The sequence below is a fragment of the Danio aesculapii genome, chromosome 17 (genome assembly GCF_903798145.1).
Source record: "Danio aesculapii chromosome 17, fDanAes4.1, whole genome shotgun sequence".
NCBI classification, from domain to species: Eukaryota; Metazoa; Chordata; class Actinopteri; order Cypriniformes; family Danionidae; genus Danio; species Danio aesculapii.
In genome coordinates this window covers 34,979,936-34,999,978 of record NC_079451.1, presented here as the reverse complement: position 1 = coordinate 34,999,978, position 20,043 = coordinate 34,979,936, and the positions used below count along the sequence as shown (strand labels likewise).

Here is a 20,043-nt window from a genome sequence, read left to right as displayed (position 1 = left end):
ATGGAAATATTCCTTCTATTAATTGTCGTTACTTTTATTTAAGACCGTTTAAATCACTCACTCCTGTCCTCAGAGTCCTGTGTGCGCATTTGTTTTGATCCAGGAGTGCAATACCTAGTTCAACCACTGCGTGACAAACTTACATACTGCACATTTAAAGCTAAAAATACTTTCAAATTGTTACAACTATTTCTATTTCAATTATAAATTCTGCTTTTTAAACTTTGTTCATCAAATAAAATAAAACCATTAACATCTTAATATCTCAAGCAACTTTTTAAAAGTAGTCTGCACCCCCCCCCCCCTCATTTCCATATATTTTTATGCATACCTTTTCACTGTGTTTTCAGTAATAAGTAATCACAGCTTCTAAATCTACCCAAAGCCTCTACAATCTTTCTCAAGGTTTTCACAGATCATTACAGATTCCCCCCAAGCTACTTTTAGTTTTGAAGCTCATTTATTAAGCACTGACAGTCATCAGTCGTGGACGGTTTAAAGAGTTCGACTAAAGGTCGCAGATTTAGGTCCTGGCACAGGACAGCCCACTGCTCCGGGTGTGTGTGTGTGTAAATCTGTGTCCAAACTAAATGTGATGCTGCAACCTGTGATAAAGGATATTTTGTCCTTGTTAAAAGATGTTTTTGTCCTAACCATCCTTGACGTGATGTGAAATTTATACTTTAGAAACTGTTTAATTTCAGCGACATCGCAGTCGAACAACAGCTCATGACAATGATCACCTCAGCTGCTGATTATGTGCTTTATTCAGTGTTAAATGCTATTAATGGAAGTTTAAATGTCATTTTTACATTAAATTTATTGCCATACTGATAGCAAAAGCAGATAGTTTATCTCAAATCTTGAAAATAAAATAACTAGGAAACATATTTAAACATAAACGTTAGAACAAACCAACAAATCAATCCCTCAGCATGATAAAGAGGTTTAATATTTATTAATTGTATTATAATTATTAAGCAGAGCATTATTCTTTGTTTCTGAATGGCTCTGGTATTTAAATGTTTCTGTCGTCTCACTGGAATCTTGTCGCGTCGCTTTATAGTTAGGACATTGTTTAAATCACTTTGGATAAAAGCGTCAGCTAAATAAATAAATGTAAATGTTTTATACACATTTCTTCTGTGTTTATGTAAATTTCCACATTTTGTTTCTATTTACAGGGATGTCTGATTCTGAGTGATGAGTTGAACCATGCCTCTCTAGTACTGGGAGCTCGTCTTTCAGGCTCCACCATCCGGGTCTTTAAGCACAATAGTGAGTTTGCACATTTCTTATCTTGCCATAAATGCATGTCCAAACGCCCACACTCATTGTTCTCAGCTGTAAACAGCACATGTAAAGATAGCTATAAGTAGAGCTCCAATGTATACAAAACATCACCATGACTCTGGAGTTTAATGACATACAGTTGAAGGCACAATTATTAGCCCTCCTGTGGAATTTATATTTAATTTCAAATATTTTCCAAGTGATGTTTGAGAGCAAAGAAGTGTTTATAGTAATAATTTTGTATATAAAATATAATATTTAAATGTATATTTATTTTTCTGTAAAATAGTTTATGTATTTTATTTTTTTATGTATTACTATTTTTAAGGTCGGTATTATTATTAAATGTGCAGTAGGTGATTGTCTTCAGAAACATTTTATGCTGGTTAAATGTCTCTTTACATTCCAATAGTAATGATTAAAGTAAATGATCTAAATCAGGGGTGTCCAAACTCGGTCCTGGAGGGCCGGTGTCCTGCAGATTTTAGCTCCAACTTGCCTCAACACACCTGCACGGATGTTTCTAGAAAGCCTAGTAAGTGCTTGATTAGCTAGCCCAGGTGTGTCTGATTGGGGTTGGAACTAAACTTTGCAGGACACCGGCCCTCCAGGACCGAGCTTGGACATGCCTGATCTAAATGTATTTGTATGTATTTTTATATTCTGGGTAAGGCATCAGACTAAAAATGTTCATCCAATTAAAATTTGTCAGGCTGACAATTCCCATAATTCTGATAATTAGCCCAAACTGTCTGTCAACAAATGCAGATTTGCATACCCGTTTACGCAGATCCGCCGAAAATTTCACATCACATTGGTTCATTTTTGAACAGTGACAACCTGTGACGGGCTCCTTATATTGTTTACCATGCTACTTTGAATATTCAGTCTGAAATAGCATGCAAGTATGGCTTAGTAATAAGTGTAATTTCTGCACACCGCCAGCCAAGCACGAAGCATACAGTAGTTGCTTTAGGACAAGCACGTGAGAGAGTGAGAGCAACGGATAGCATTTTGGCAGATCACCTACTGCACCTTTAATATTATTGTTTTTCAATTGGCTATAGAATAAAACACTGTTATGCAATGACTTGCCTAATTAACCTGACTTGCCTAGTTATCCTAATAAGTTAAGCCTTCATTTGGCCACAACTTTCTCAGTGTTTCAACAAATGGAATGATTTTTGGTGTCAAATCAGATTCTCTTGTTTAGAAAAGGGATTAACACTGTTACAATGTTACTCTTTGTTTCTTGGTGCGGTTTGCTTTTACATAGCAAAGTTTCTAAATGGACCAAAAGAGCTAAAACAAGTCACTTGCGCGTAAACTCTCCTCACATTGGTCATAGTTTCACAGTTTGTTTTGTAGAGTCCCACTCAGCTGTCACTTTCTCACAACAACCTCATCGAGCGTGATTGCTGGATTTACATATGCCAAACGAACCGCGCTGACTGGGGAAACAAGTTAGATTCCGAAGCAAAAGTCTAGGTGTGAAAGCACCCTTATTTTGACACGTATTTTGGGAAAATGCTTTACAAAGTTTCAAAAATTCAACTACACACTGGGCAAATTTACTACCATTTCGTTATGTTCGTGGCTGTTTTTACCACATTGACTTTTATTCTAATGACATTTTTTGATTGCAAAGCCTTGACACCAAAAAACCTTTGCGCACTTACTTTAAAATCAAGAAAAGCCCCTCAGCTCTCAGAATATAGTAAACATAATATTTGTATTTATGCGCACACACACACACACACACACACACACACACACACACACACACTAATGTGCTCTTTTACTCCATAGAACTCTGCTGCCAAATGATGATTAGCAGTAAAATGACAAATTTTACTTCTTCCTAACAGTAAAAACCAGCAACAATCAAAAATGCATGATTATTTGTTGTCATGACTTTTCAACCAAAAAATGTCCTTATAATGGCAGTCAATGGGGCAAAAACAGCCACAAACTTAATGAAAGGGTAGTCGATTTGAACAGTACACAAGAGTTAAGCCTTTAAATTGCGATTTTTAAGCAGAATACTTGTCTCATAGAATAACTTTAAAAATATTATGTACTGTTATCAGAAATTAGTATAAGTTATGTTTAAAAATGTGTTTTTTTTTGTTTGTCAAAAAAGCAGTTGTGAAATATTAAAAAAATAATTTCTAATAATTTTGACTTGTAGATGTGTGTTTAAAATCCTGAAACTGAGACCTTGAAGTTTTGCAGGATCACTTATTTGTAGTATGGATTGTTTTTGGACTTTGTTATTTTAGTTAATGTCCAGCCAAACCACCATGAATGCAGATTTTATTACTGGAAAGGTCAACTCTCCATCACATTTATCTGTGTTGTTCTAAATGAATCATTTAAATTGGCAATGCGGACAGATGACTGTCAGTGCTTAATGAATGAGCCTCTAATCTAAGAGTAACTTGAGGGGAATCTGTAATGATCCTTGAAAACCTCGAGTTGTAGCGGCTTTGGGGAAACTTGAGCACTTCTGATTACTTATTACTGAGGTGCTTGGGGCAGTTCATTCACTGACAGTTTCAAATCTGTTTATGTGTGTGGTTCCTTAATTTGCAACCAGAGATACAGGTAATATTTTACTGGAGAAAACCACATGCTTTTCATGTGTGCTTTTCAAAATGACACTCACTTTATCAGGAGCTGCTGTTACCAGTATTTATTTTATTTTATTTATTGATTTATTTATTTATTTAAAAAAAAAAAAATTTAAACAGGAAAAGATTCAAAGATAATCAGGCCTGACTCAGCATGAATGTTGTTTTTCAGCAGGTTCCTGCTCTGCAGAACATAAAAACATACAGAGACACTTGCCATCTCATCCATCAACACATGAGAACAGTACAAACAATCACCAAACATGCAAAATAGAGGGAAGCAGGCTACTAACTCAGTGGCTACAGCGATAGTTGACCATCAGATGATGAGCATGGGATTTTTTAAAAAGCCTTAATGTTGGTATTGTTTTTTACATGTTGTAGGATCTCATTCCGGGCTTTCGTGAATACATAAAAGAAAGATCTCTGTATTGTTGTATTATTATTGCTATATTGTTATCTGTATTGAATTGTTATAGTATTATTTAAAGCAGTATTTGGGTAACAATTGGTTAATTTTTGTCTAAAGAATTCCGTACTATATAAATAAATAAAAGTATATTTATTTTTTGGCTGTAGCAGCAGTATTAACAATAATTTATTTTCTACTTTATTTTATTACATTAATACTTTATTATTATTATTATTATTATTATTATTATTATTATTATTATTATTATTATTATAAAACTTGCTATTATAAAAGTGTATTTTGACTGTGTATCTGTATATATAAATTATTTATACCCTTGGCAAATTCTGACCTAAAGATTTTGTTGAAACGTAAATAAAAGCTGATAAATATTTTTACCCACAATGATGCAATGTTGGCTTATTATCTTTTGGGAGATAGACCTGTGTCATTTCCTGTCAAAAAAAAGCAAAAACTTGCTGGTTGAATAAAACTGAGTCAGAATTTGCCAGGGGTATGGATAATTTTTTGATAATTTTTTGAGTATCAAATTAAAGTGACCTTTAAATATATTTGTAAATGGCTAAAAAGCATATATATTTAAAAAAATGTCTATTAAAAAAGCATGACAATTTCCACCAAATCATCAAGCAGCTCACCTTTCAACATTTTTCAAACAATGTAAATATTAATAATGTTACTTAAGCACAAAAACAGCATATTAAAATTCTGAATGTTTATATAATGCTGAAGACCGAAGAGATGTCTTTAAAAATTCAGCTTTGCTATCACAGGAGTAAATTACATATTAATATAGAAAAGTTTTTATTTTAATTTGTAATAATTCATTAATTTTCTTTTCAGCTTAGTCCCTTTGTTAATATGGGGTTTGCCACAGCGGTAAACCACCAACTTGTCCAGCTATATTTTAAATATCCAGCTGCAACCCATGACTAGGAAAAACCCATACACACTCATTCACATGCACATACACTACGGCCAATTTAGCCTACCCAATTCACCTGTACCACATGTCTTTGGACTTGTGGAAACCAGAGCACCTGGAGGAAACCCATGCGAACACGGGGAGAACATTCAAATTCGACACTGAAATGCAGACTGACTCAGCCTTGGCTCGAACCAGCGACCTTCTTGCTGTGAGGCGATCGTGATATCCACTGCACCACAGTGTCGCATTTGTAATAATATTTCATAATATTAAAGTTTTTGCTATATTTGCAACGTTGTAAACTTATTTCATGAATATTCAACAATCGAAATGTATCGACTCCAGACATTTGAAAGGTATTGCGTTGATTGTTACTGTATATTACTAAATGTTGTCAGCTGATTAACATTTCATTATTTTTTTTTTCAACCAGATATGCAGAGCCTGGAGAAGCTACTCAGAGATGCAATCGTTCATGGCCAACCTCGAACACATCGACCCTGGAAGAAAATCCTCATTCTTGTTGAGGGAATTTACAGGTGATTTTAAACTTTCCATTCACTTAAAGGAATTAATCTCAAGTGTTGGTCATGATATTTTACGTTTCACAGTTTACTCATTCAATGAAAGACCACACCAACATTTCAAAGTTTATTGTTCTTTATTCTCAGCATGGAGGGCTCCATCATTCGACTGCCAGAAGTTATAGCTCTGAAAAAGAAGTACAAAGCCTACCTTTACCTGGACGAGGCTCACAGTATCGGCGCTTTGGGACCCGGCGGTCGAGGGGTGGTGGAGTATTTCGGACTCGACCCCAGAGATGTAGACATCATGATGGGCACTTTCACAAAGAGCTTCGGGGCTGCTGGAGGATACATAGGAGGCAGGAAGGTATGATTTAAGAATATGGTAGTATTGCAAATTTATGGCTGTGTGAAAAGGGTCCATTTGCTTTTTATTCTTCTTAAACTCTATAATATAATATATTTAATATATTCTATATAATCGATGAAATATTTATGAATTATGAAATTAGCTTTTTTTTTTCTTCAGGAGTTGATAGACTACTTGCGAACTCACTCTCACAGTGCCGTTTACGCCTCCTCCATGTCTGCTCCTGTTGTGGAGCAAATCATCACTTCTATGAAGTGCATTATGGGAGAGGATGGAACGACAATAGGTGAGTGTTACTCCTGTTTTTTTATTAGATTTAAGATTTTACAAAGCAAGATTAGAGGCAACCAAAAATAATACTCATTTACTCTTCATTCACCCTCATGTCATCCCAGTGCCATATGATGTTATTTATTCAACAGAATACAAAATAAAAATTGAGGAACGTACTGAACACAAGTGTTTTGACTCTTGATGGATGTGTTCAGATATGTTTATATCAAATTGTAGACAACACAATACAAATGTGTTCACTTCAGAAGAGTTAAGAATGAAAACCAAAGTTGTTTCACCAAATGATACAATTCCAACGAATGAAAACGGTAGTTAATTTAACTTTGAAGCAAAATAAAAAAAAAAAAAAACAAATTTTAATCCGGTATTTAAAGTGGATTAACTTTTTTCAAAATTGTCCTAAAAAATAAGGCATGTGGTTCGATCGTTTTAGGACTACTTTCATGAAAGGTTTTGATCCACTTCAAACATTATATATAATTTTATTTTTTTTGTAAACTAAAAGAAACATAATCAGATTGTTATGTAGTAAAACAAATATAAACACTTTAACATGCGTAGTAAATACAGGTAAAGAAAATAAAAACATTATTTTAAGTGGATCAAAAAAGGGGTTTTTTTTCGTATGGGTGTTATTCAGTAGTTTTAAGACAACTTTGATGGAAGGTTTTGATCCACTTTAAATGTTGACTACTTTAAAAATATCAAACAAATTTAGATATGCAATGTAAATACTAATGTGTTGTGTGTTGAGTGAACCACAAGGTGGCAGCATTGACTCAAAAATAGATCATTAGTTTCCAATGGTTAAATGAAAGGTCTTCAGGCTGCTTAACATTACAAATGTACATTTATTTACCTGTCAAATGTTCAATGATGTGATGGATCTTATATTGCAACAAATAATCAAACTGCCAAATAAATAGACGGTATAATGCTACTAAGACAGTATTAAATCAAGAATCTTCTGTTCTGTTTGAAAGTATTATGCTTAAATCATCCAGCATTCAATCACCATTCTGCAGTCTCTCCTTTATTGCATCTGGCAATCAGTCGTACAGTAAACAGTCACAGTGTCTTCCTCTGTATGTAATTTCCTGTTCTCACGTACGGTACATCTGCACATCATTCACCGAAAAATGTCTCTTTACTTTATCAGCTTCATTGTTCTTGTCTTTGCTTTATGGTCCGTTTTATTTCCCAGTGAACATGCGCTCTTAAAGTTTGTTTGCTCTGTGTGCTCTGGATAAACTTGGCCCAGAAATTGAAATAAGTGTTTCTCAAGGATCTCTTTGAAGTCGAGTGGAGAGATCTGTCGATGTGAGATTTTTTATTTTTTTTTTCATACAATTTCCCAGCGCTCATGAAATGAGACTGATTAGTTCAACAGCTGTACACAGACTCAGTCCAGGTAAAATATTTAGCTCGGAGTTTAAACCTCAGAAATGTGTTAACAATTACCCAAGTAACTAGTGTGATCTGGCTGTTCGGTTTGGACTCAGAGCAAAGCCTGTTTTCCTCCTGCCACTCAATCAACACTGGCAGCTTCAACACACCACGGGCTCTGCTGATTCACTGGTGTTCAGGTGAAGGGCTCAATATGACTGATATGAGTAATGGATAGGAGCTCCTTTCTTCTTTCAAAAAAGACTTTTTGTTCCCATTATGTTTAAAGATGTCCGCTGAGAAATTCTTGCTGTTCCCCAATGACTTTTCTTTGCTCTTACACCTGTTGATGGACTTCTTGACTATTAGCAGTCTTTTTAAAAAATGTTGTATTAGATTTAATTGGTGTTCCAGGGGACCGTACTTCATACATGGAATACTCAGTTGGATTCGGTTATTGACAATTTGACATGATCCAGCATCGTTTCATTCTGAAAACTGAAAGTATGTATCAAATGCTGATATTTTCATACAGTATAGTAGTTATATACACTTGGTAAAGTAGTAAATAGTAAAAAAAACTTAAACTTAAATAAAATAAAATAACTTAAGCAATCTGCACTCCGAAATAAAACTACTAAAACTGTCATGGGGTGGTTCTCTCCAAGGGGTTCAAAGAGAAAATGTATTATTGCGGACTTTTTAGATACAGACTAATGCTATTTTAAGGTATCAGCTTTAGTACAATTTGTGTATGATAATAGACATGCACAATATTCAACTTTTTTGTTTTTATTTATTTATTTATTTTTAAAGGAATAATAATTTATGCAGTCATGCACGTTTTGACCGCTAATATGATGGTGATCTGATGCTTTTTTGACACATTTACTGATATTAAAGTGAGAAACTTGGAAAGGCCTAGGCTACTACAATAAAGAAAATCTGCTCTAAATGTAAAACTAAATAAATTGCTAAATAGTCTTGACACATGAAGGTGTAAAGCCTGCAGCCCACAACAAAGGTGGAAAGTTATTGCGTATCGTATTTAACAAACAAAATGCTGCCTAACCAACCCAGAATGTAAAAGAAATAATCACTCAAAAAATGGATAAGAATAAATCAAATAATGCATTAATAAAATGTATATTTGCTAATAATAATAATAATATTTATTATTACTACACTAATGCTAGTAATACTATGTAATATATACAAATACAGATATTAATAATAATAATAAATAAAAAACGGTTGTTAAATACTTATAAATTCAGTAGAATTACAAAGATATTTCTTCCATTTTTCAAATTTGAATAATGATGATGATCTAGAAGTGGTGTTTGTTGTTGTTGTTATTTTTATACTTAACATATGAACGTTATTCTTTTATTAAAAATATTGTTTTCTGGTTTTCGACTGATATTTTAAATGAATTTGAATGTATTAAAATGTAAATCGTTGCTGTAAATGTTTTTTTTTTTTTTTATTATCTATTTATTCTAAGTATCATTATACGAATGGATACATGCATCTCTTAAATTAGATTTTGCACATTTTTAATTCTTCTACTGTTAGATCACACTTTTCATGCCAGATAAATAAGATCTAGCCCCGGACGCCAGATCCTGTCAGAAAATGTTTCTCTTCTAGGTAGCCAGAGAAACAGACATTTAATAGAACTAGTGGAACCGCCCAATACCCAACCTGTGAACCAGCATTCAACTGAATAACAGTCTCCTACCAGTATAGAAGTTGACTGAGAAAGCTAGTGAGGAGCAGAATCAGGAGTCATGATGATAAAGAAAGAGCAGAGTTTGAATAATTTTCGTTGTATATTAGTGCTCAGACTTCATCTGACCAGGATAAATCCAACAAATGCTATTATACACTGTAAAACCCTACAGTCAACTTTATCTAATGAAATGAGTGTAGTCAACTCAAAATTTACTGAAAGTTAATTCTACTCATTTGAAAAGAGTTTTGAACTCAGTGTTGAAGGTAATGAGTGAATTAAATTCCTCATTACTTTAACTTAAATGGAGTAAGTTCACAGCACTCATATAAACTCATTTTTTAACTCAATCAGTTTCCCCAAATGATTTGAGGCACCTTAACTCTTCATTTATTGGGTTTTACTGTGCTCAAATAGCTTCATTTACTCAAATGGATTAAGTTTACAGTACTCATTAGGGTTAGTTTTTAAACTTAAAAGGTGTTGCAATTGGGTTTCCTCAAACTGTTTGAGTTACCTTAACTTTTTGGGTTTTTCAGTGTACCACAAGCAACCACAATGGAAAATTTCTGCTTCACAACATTGTCCAGTGACAAAACAACTTACTCATGAAAACAAGTGTCGCTTGAATCCACACAGTCATAAAATAATAACAACATAAAAAATTAAATAATATTAAAATAGTAATTATAGGAAAATATTAATAATAAAATATAAAAATATAATTAAATGACATAATAATAATAATAATAATAATAATAATAATGATAATAATCAAATCATTACTAATAATCAATAACATGATATAATGATAATTATATAAATGACTAATGATCATATGATTAAATAAAACAATTAAGTGAAGAATAAATTAATATAACAAATGAAAAATAATACACAACGCAAATGAATGGCTGCTTTCTTAAAACAACACACACACACACACACACACACACACATACGTTTGCTACAAGGTTTCTTAGATCCTTAGTTAGATTCTTTATGAATCATTGCTTAATTTGAAGAGTTCAGATGCAAAAACCTCTAAATGCTGTTTGAAATGTTCCTCTAAAATTAGCATTTTTATCAGGTTCCTGTGTGTATGTTCAGTAATATTGCTTTTATGGCAAAGGATAAGTCCTTTTCCTGGCCTTTTAAAGTGAAATGTCTCAACATAAATAAAGGAGGCTGGGAAAAATGTTCATTTTTGATGGAAATGTCAGACGGCACTTAGAGGTTTTTGCATCTGAACTCTTCATTTATTCTTCCTCTTTTAAGGCCAGTTGATATTTAATATTTCTAAATATATCACATTATTGATTCTTTGACACTTTGATTATTTTCTATGGATGCATAGACATATATTAAATATGCATTTGTATGTCAATGACAAAAAATTTACAAAACACCCAAAATTGAGGATCTGTTCAAAACTACAAAGAATTGCTTTGCAACAGTATTTGATTGCAGTTGGGCTTTTAGGCGCACACCCTAATAACAGGTTACGGATTAACCGATGACATTTATTGTAGATTAACTGATATTGGAGCATCTAAGAGTGAGAACAAAGGTGGAGCCAAACAATCCGAGTGTTTGTCTGAGTTTGTTGGGGGTTTTGATGCACAAAGAAAACCAATCAAGCAAAGGTCAACTAGGAGACATCCTGTGTTTCCTCAAGGGAGCAAAAACCTTTTCTGCTCTTCTTTCTTTGGCCCTTTCATTCTTAATTTTCATGCAGCCGCTCTTTTTCTGCTCTGTTTTACCCATAAGTCTTCTGTGTTCATGTTTGACTTGAAGCCTACAGTACTGTATTGATCTGACAAATGACTTCAGTGTGAACAAATTGCCTCCAGCTCTCATTTACTGCCAGGCTTATATGCTTTACTAACTTGTGATTTAATTTCAGTTGTGTTCAAACAAAGATCTCAATCGCTGTTTTCTAGCTTATGCAATATTAAATAGTTACAATAATTCTTAAAGGCAATTAAGACGTATTTAAATCATGTGCCAAGTTAGTTTTCTTAGGATTTGCACACACTGAGCATTTTTCATCCAGGTTTGTTTTGGACATTATAATTTTTATGTTTTAATGTTCTTGGGTCCTTTTAGTTAGTGTGGTTAACTTTAAGATAAATACAAAAAAAATTGTAAATTCTTTCAAGTAGCCCTTTTTGAAGAATATTCACCCAACATGAAAATTCTATCATAATTTGCTCCCCCTAATCTTGTTTCAGACCTGATTGAGTTTATTTCTTCTGCTGAACACAAAAAAAGATATTTAGAAGAATGTTAGAATTGATTAGCCATTGACTTCCATGTTTTTTTTTTTTGTTTATGTTATAAATGTCAAAGTATATCTGGTTCCCAACATTCTTCAAAATATCTTCTTTTGTATTCAACAGACAAAAAAATTCAAAGGTTTGGATCTACTTGTAAATTGGGTGAACAATCACTTTCAAACATCTAATATGCCTTTTTAACTATATGAGCTTATTTAAAGAGTTAGTTCATCCATGAATGAAAATTGTCATTATTTCCTCAACCTTTACTTGCTCCAATAGAGTATCTTAAAAAGTCTTATCCCTCTACTGCATGGTGTCGCCATATGGCATCATGATCTGTATGTTAATTTTCCTGCCACTGTTTCTTTAAGACCAACATTCAAATTTTTTTGTTGGAAAGAGAAGACCTTAGTTTACCCAATGATGTGCTTCGGTTAAGTCACATAACATGCAGTGTTTTTCTGTGGCGCAATTTCTGACAGACTGGCATTTATTGTGAGTAGCTGCTGAATGCAAATGTAAACGTCAATAAAAACAAAGGATCAACTCATGTCAGATCCACAAAAAAATCTGAAACATCATCTGCAATAAGTTATGACGACGTATTCACAACTCAAAGTTTTTATCAAATTAGTTGTTTGTAAATCAATCAAATGTATGTGTTGCCAAAGACAACACTGCAACAGTGGAATGTGCAATATTGCAATGGGTTAGCTAGCTAGCAAGGTCAGCTGTGATCTTTTAAGTTGTAACAATGACAACATGAATGCTAATAATATGATGTTAATTAGTCATATGTTAATGGAATTTGCATTATGAATAAAATCTAATTGTAATGGCAATACTTTTGATTTAGATATAAATACAGGGAACAGTGTATTAGCGAGGACCACCATGTTCTATGGTAAGTGGAAGAAGAAAATGTCAGAACTGGCTCTTTCTGCTGATAAAAGTGAGGATGAGATGGGTCTTAGTGACCATGAGAGTGATGCTAGTAGCATTTGATAAGAGCAGTGATGAAGACAGTTCAGGTAAGTTAGCTCAGAGGCTGATAAGACAGGTGTAGTATAGTATAATATATAAACATTGTTAGCTAGTAGCTACATTATTCTGGTGCATCTGGATGTATTAGACTTTTTTTTTTTTTTGTTATATTTACTGGAGGTAATATTTATACCTACTGTATGTTGTATACATGATAATACAATAATATGCTTGTTTTCAGTTATATTCAGCAAAAAAAGAATGGAATAAATGAAAGCTGTGGGAATATCAGTTTTTGGAAAGTGTTTAAGGTGTCGTTTATAAGTTCTGTGTTAATAAGGCAACACCAATTAAATCAAAACATTTCAAACAACAAAATTATTAATTATAAGCAAAGTTCTAAATTAGAAATTTCTAAGTAAGATCCTAGTGGACGTTGTCGCCATATGGCAACATATCATGAAGATCTTGAAAAAAATAATTTCCCCAATTTTTTTTTTTTAGCACTTCAAGTTAAGCCATTCTAAGAAGAAAAAAAAACAATCCAATATTTTTTTATATATAGAGCTATCATGCATGCAGTAGAGGGTTCAAATCAATGAAATGTTGTCCTGTAGATCTTAAATCATTTTAAATGGGTATTAATTTTCCTATGTCCATACAAAGTTACCCAATTGGACCAGCACCCATGGAACCAACAATCCATCTAAAAAACTCTATTTACTCTATTTATCAATATGGTTTAGTTGTCATCCTTACAACAAGGTTTGTTTAAAAGTTCTAAGCGTATTTCTAGACCATATATGGTGAAGACACTGACCTGGACAGACTGTTGTGCATGCATTTAGATTATTAAAGTTTTAAAAGAGTTTTTTAAGGAAAGTTATGTTGAAAAAATATGTATGCACTATGCATACATCTAGGGTTTGCTTGTTTTGACGCTTTTTAAAAAAAAATATGTTGCTAAGAAATAACCAATTTAATATATATATATATATATATTTTTTTAGTTTTCATGTAGTAAAAATCTTTTCCAGGCGATTAGAAAGAAAGCCCTGTATAAGTCTGAAGTTTCATTCATAATGGTCTTAAAATGACATGTCTTAAATTTGACCTTGTAAAACCTGCAGAAACATTGATTGTTCAAATATTGATCAGGTTCTTTCTACTATTAAACACAAAAAGTAGATATTTTGAAGAATGTTGGAAACCTAATTGTTTTTCCTACTATGGAAGTCAATGGTTACAGTTTTTCAGCACTCTTTAAATAGTCTTTTATGTTCGACAGAAGTAACTCTTAAAGATTTAAAACCACCTGAGAGTAAGTAGTGAGTACATTTTCATTTTGGGTAAATTTATTTTGGATGAGTCTCTTTAAGCAACACTGCATACAAAACAGACAGAGAATGTGGAGAGAATTTCTATAATTTTTTTTTATCTAATTAAATTTCATCTAAATGCCACCCCACTCCTGTTTAATTAACAACAAGGAGGAAAAAGAATCTGTCCGTGGAATTTTTCAATATCTTATCTTTTTGTTTCTCAAGTCATTTTATCTTATGCAACAGTTTATATATTTTTACTGGGGAAAACAAGCCTGTTAAAATCTCAAAGTCAGCGAGGTTTACCCCGATCTGGCCTACAATTTCAATTCATTTATTGTTTCTGATGCAGATGCTTTTACAGTCTAGTGGTTTCACAGTCCAACGTGTCCCTGGCCTGAGGGGAAATAAAGTTCTCTTTCAATCAGATCTGGCTTTCAAGTCATCCAAAACTCCTGGCGTCCCCATACAAACAAGCAGATAAGAATTATTCCTGGCCTTGTTGATTCTCAAGAGAACGCGAGCTGAAGATATGAGGGAATGCGAAGGATTTTGCCTTGTAAATCACAGTTTTAGGCAAGTTGGCATTGTTATCTGCTGTGTGTGTATGTGGTGATGGGCATTCCTGATCTCATTGTTTAGCCTGACCCCTTCTCTGTACACACAGGCGGACTTGACAAACACAGGACATTCATCTCTGTCTCCAAGTGTTGACTTGCTCTGTGAGAGAGGGCAGGTACACATGTTTTAGGTGTAAGAATGTGTTTACCCACAGCCCCCTTTAGAGCAGTCTAATGGATTGTTATTCCAGATGCTATGATGAGCTTCTGTTTCTTTTGACACTTCTATTGTCGTGCAAGTGTTTCAGACTAACAGACATGGCATTCATTGACAACTAGAGCTGCAGTCTGGTAATGAAAAGAATAAATAATGAATTTTATTATTGATTTATAGGGCCTGTGTGTGTTATGCAGATAGAAAGTCTGTCAGTGTTGTCGCTTAAAGCATTTTTTTTGTTGTTGCATCTTCGAAAAAAATGGTTCAGACACAGAATTGGAAACAGAAAATTTGTCATGTTTTGGAGAAAGATTTCAATGACGTTATCAAGTGTTAACATGAATTTTGGTTTGATTGGATCACGTGTAGATGAGAGAGAGACACATTCCCATTTACATGATCATGTCTTAATTTTAAATTATTTAATTAGAACAGGAAGATCGGACTTTACTTAGACAAAAGTCTTGTCACTTAACAGAAATAATGTCCAGTATAGAATATAAAGTCATGGTGCAGTGGAAGAAAAAAATTAATAATGTGTATGACTTCCATGAGCTTGGAGGACTGCAATGACTCAAATAACCTAATAATCAAGTCATCTGAAATGGCAAAGAAAACGTTCTTGCAGGACTCCCAGAGTTCATCAAGATTCTTTGGATTTATCTTCGAGCCTCCTCCTTCATCTTACTCCAGACATGCTCAATAATGTTTACATCTGGTTACTGGGCTGTCCAATCTTGCTGCACCTTGAATTTCTTAACTTTCAGAAACTTTGATGTGGAGGCTGAAGCATGGGAAGGGGTGCTATTCTGCTGAAGAATTTGGCCTTTCCTGTGTTTTTTACTGTTATGGGCAGCACAAATGTCTTGATACCTCAGGCTGTTGATGTTGCCATCTACTCTGCAGATCTCTCGCACACACTTTTCCTTCACCAAACTTGACTGATTTCTGTGAGAGTCTTTGGACCATGTGGGTTCCAGTAGGTCTTCTGCAGTATTTGTGATGATTGGGATGCAGTTTAACAGATGATTCATCTGAAAAAATAAACCTTCTGCCACTTTTCCAAATGATCAACTGGAAGTCAAGTTATTATTTGTTGCACTTGCAACTGGCATCGGTGACAACTTTTGTTAGGCATGCTTATGCAATTTACGTATGAACAAAAGGAGGAAAAAATGATGAAAACGGCCACTTAAGTTTCTGTCCAGGTGTAAACATGGCCTCTGTTTTTTTTCTCATTTACATATGAGTGGGGTATTTTTTTATGGTAATAATGGTGCAAAATAAATAGTGAAAATTTAAATGAGTATTTATTTTACAATTATTCTTATAATTTAAGTCAACTGAAACCAGCAAGTAACGCAATTAATGCTGTTTTTTTTAATACAAGAAAAGCATTTATTCTTAAATACAGAAAAAAACAGTACAAATACTGTATAAAAACAGATATTGTAAAAATGGCTTTATAGTTTATTCATATATTTATAAAATTATTAAATAAAATACCTTAATTATAATATTATTGAAATAAATGATATTTAATAATTGATTTAAAAGAATTTTTATATTTTGATGTATTTTGCTAGTTTTAATTGACTAAATCGGCATATAAATACAAAACTGCATAATTACTACACTGACCAATGTAAACATGTACTCAGACATAAATGCCTGCCTACTCTTTGCCTACTGATATAATTGTTTAATATTTAGGGGCATGTAGTTGAAGTGCATAAGTCAGAATGGATTTAAAGGGATGGTTCACCCAGTACTGAAAATATACTCACTGTTTACTCACCCTCAAGTGGTAAAATGGGTAACCACTGACATACATGGGAAAAGCAAATTCTATGGAAGTCAATGTTTACAAGTTTCTACAAAATATTTTCAACTGAAGAAAGAAAGTCAAACAGGTTTGGAACAAGTGAAGGGTAAATAAATGATGACAAATGTCAGCTTTGGGTGACCCATTCCTTTAAACGTTCCTGTATGAAATTGCAAGTTTAGTTTGATGGTAAATACATGTTAAAAGCACAATGTTTCTTACCAGTCCTCATTATAACACAATCCTAGAGTATAGTTTTGTCACTGTTAAGGCAGAAACAAAACCTGCTACTCTCTATATCTTTTCTGCTGCCTCATTTCATATTTATATGCAATTTATTTTGACACGTTAGGCCAAAAGATCAGGTAAAAGCCACTACATACATCTGTACCTAGACTCTGCTCTCAAAGAAGTCAGAAAAGTGAATCCACAAGAGATAGATTATTACATCAGGAGTAAACAGGAATGCATTTCACTCATCTACTTGTGATCCAGTCGCCAAAAATGCATCTTAATACCAGATGTCTTTACATTTTATAGTAAAAATGATCAGAGGATGTGAAATGAATCAGCCTGTAAACGGTGTGTAAAATCCCCATTCGCTTTTCCGCTGACTCAAGCATTCACATCCGGATCAGGGACAGCTGCAAGGCCGTGAGCGCCACCATAGAACCATGAATGATTGGGGCTGGAAAGAGCCGCTGTTCTCTAGAGAGGGCCTCGTAAGGGGCGAGGAGCCTTTCGGCATGTCAGCCACACTGGTGCTTTTACTTATCTCCTCCCTTCAGATGAAAAGGAAGTGAGGAGGAACTGGCTTTGCAAAAAAGGGAAACAGTCCCCACATCTGGAAGCTCTTTTGGTCCCTTTCGCTGCCTCTCTTGCTCCAGATCCTCCAGCTCCGGGTCTGGAAGAAGTTAGCGGGGGTGTGTGTTGTGAAACTAGCTGTTGAAAAGGTACCCCAGAAAGATTTACTTTTGGAGACTCGTGCTCTACTCACCCTCCCCCATCACTCCGTGGCCCTCAACGGTCCAGTGTTGGGCAGCTTGAACTTCCGTTAATGGCTATTGATTTCAGATGCTCTTTCATAGAGCCGTTCACCTGAGCTGATCAGTTCTCTTCAGCTGTTCATTAGAAACTCCACCGGTTGCATAGTTTAGAGGGCTGCACTGTAAGTTAACTTAATTGTTTTTACAAATTGAAGTGCATTGAACACAAAACAATTAAGCCCCCTAAAAAAAGTCTCAATTGTGTCGATTCAGCTCATTTTAAAGACGTAGTTTGAACAAGCAGCACAAATAATTTCTTGAGTGTGTGAGACTTAAAAGGGATTCTTCACCTAAAAATGAAAATCATTGACTCACCCTTTACTTTTTCCAAATCTCTTTGACCTTTCTTTGTTCTGTTGAACACAAAAGAAGATATTTTGGAAAGCAGCAGCCATTTACTTCAATAATATTTTGGTTAAATATTGGATTTTTTTGGTTAAAACTATGGAATTTATTGCTGCTGGTGGATACAGCTCAACTTCAGTCTTCCTGATTGCAATGAGCTTTATTCTAAGGTTTCTTTGAGGGATTTAGCTTCTTATTGATGTTGGAAAAGGACTATTTATAAACGATAAAAATATGAATGTAATTTAAGCTATTTTGTTAATGTTAAAGATGCTGCATGTAAGTTTTTGACTCTTCTAAAGCTTAAAATAGCATAATATGTTTGCAGACCTTTAAAAAAAAACATGCCAAGTGAACATCCTTCGCTTTGAAAAGGTCTGTTATGTGCTGGAATGCTGTCTTTGTTTTTGGTTTTAACCAGCACCCCAGGTTGCCTTGTTGGAAAACCACGTATTTCATTTATTCATTCATTCAGAAAGGCTTTTAAAGCATGCGTCCGTGACCGAAATCCGACCTCCGGTTGACAGTAGCACTCTCCAAAATGAGACGCAGATTCAGAGTTCCACATGAGGTTATTAATTAGTAAATATTATAAATATTACGAACGTAAACATTAGGTGAGCAGGTTACATTGTAACCGTGTGTCCTAACAACACTGTACAGTACATGATGAGATTTGCAGTAATCAGCAATTTGTTGTTTGGTTTGCACCAGACGAAATATTACAGAAATTTACAAACAGCCATTCAGAAGCACAGAATATGCACTCTCACGAAATGGTACGGTTTATAATCTAATTAATACATATTAAACCTCTTTAACATCAATAGGTGTAGATGCTAAATCACTGATATGTGTTGGTTTACATTATTTCACAGTTCTAAAGTTCAATTTTATATAGTTTATTTTATTTTCAACATCTGAAGTGAACTATCTGCTGCTTTCAGTAGTATGGCAATAAATGTCATGTTTTCTTCTGTTCAGCTGCAAGAAATGGAAGCCGTTTCTAATACTGTACATCAATTCAAGGAGTTGGTTAGAACAAAAACTCCTTTTAATATAGAGAATATTTCTTCTATTGCGTGCTGTTGCTTTTATATAGAACACGACTTAAATCGTTTCGGCTTGATCGTCAGACTCTATCCTGTTGATCGTCAATCTGGCAATCTGTGCGTGCGTTTGTTTTGATCCAGGAATGCAATACTTTTTTTCAACCACTGGGTGTCAAACTTGCATACTGCACCTTTAATGGTTTATTGATTTAATATGTAATTACATTTTTTAGAAGCATTTGAAGGGTCAAAACTGCCAAATTGTTACAAATTCATAACACACAATTGTCCAAATTGTTTTGGTACATTTTAACGTACATGTTTTGGTTTGACATTTTCTTAGTATGTTTTGAGTGGTCTCATCAATGGTTTATTTGTTTATTTGATCCAAAACAGTAAAATATTGTAAAATTATATTAAAATCTAAACTTTTTAATAGGCAAGGCAAGTTTATTTATATAGCACATTTCATAGACAATTGTAATTCAAAGTGTTTTAAATAAACAAGAATAAAAGAAACAAGAAAATAAAAAAATGATTAAAAGAATTAAAAAGGATAAAAAACAGATTAAAATGTGTTAACGTGTTATAAAAGAATGAAAAAGAAAAGAAAGACATAATAGTGCAATCTGTTGGTCGTAGCACACAGCACATTCAGTTAAGGCACAGCTAAACAGATGTATTTAATGTCTTGATTTGAATGTGCCTCATGTTGGAGCACATCTGATCATTTCTGGAAGCTGATTCCCACAGCGGGGGGTGTAGTAGCTGAAGTCCAATTCACCCTGCTCTTGGAATTTCTAGTTTATTTCAT

At 33.8% G+C, this 20,043-nt stretch overlaps 1 protein-coding gene across 1 annotated transcript in view; it reads left to right on the top strand.

Moving 5' to 3' along the window:
• Window positions 1-20,043, top strand: part of sptlc2a (serine palmitoyltransferase, long chain base subunit 2a) — a 52,881-nt gene that overhangs the window by 17,815 nt on the left and 15,023 nt on the right. The window contains exons 6-9 of the mRNA XM_056476800.1: window positions 1,185-1,278; window positions 5,721-5,826; window positions 5,959-6,178; window positions 6,341-6,467. Of these exons, the coding sequence (XP_056332775.1) occupies window positions 1,185-1,278; window positions 5,721-5,826; window positions 5,959-6,178; window positions 6,341-6,467 (547 nt within the window). The remainder of the gene's footprint in view (window positions 1-1,184; window positions 1,279-5,720; window positions 5,827-5,958; window positions 6,179-6,340; window positions 6,468-20,043) is intronic.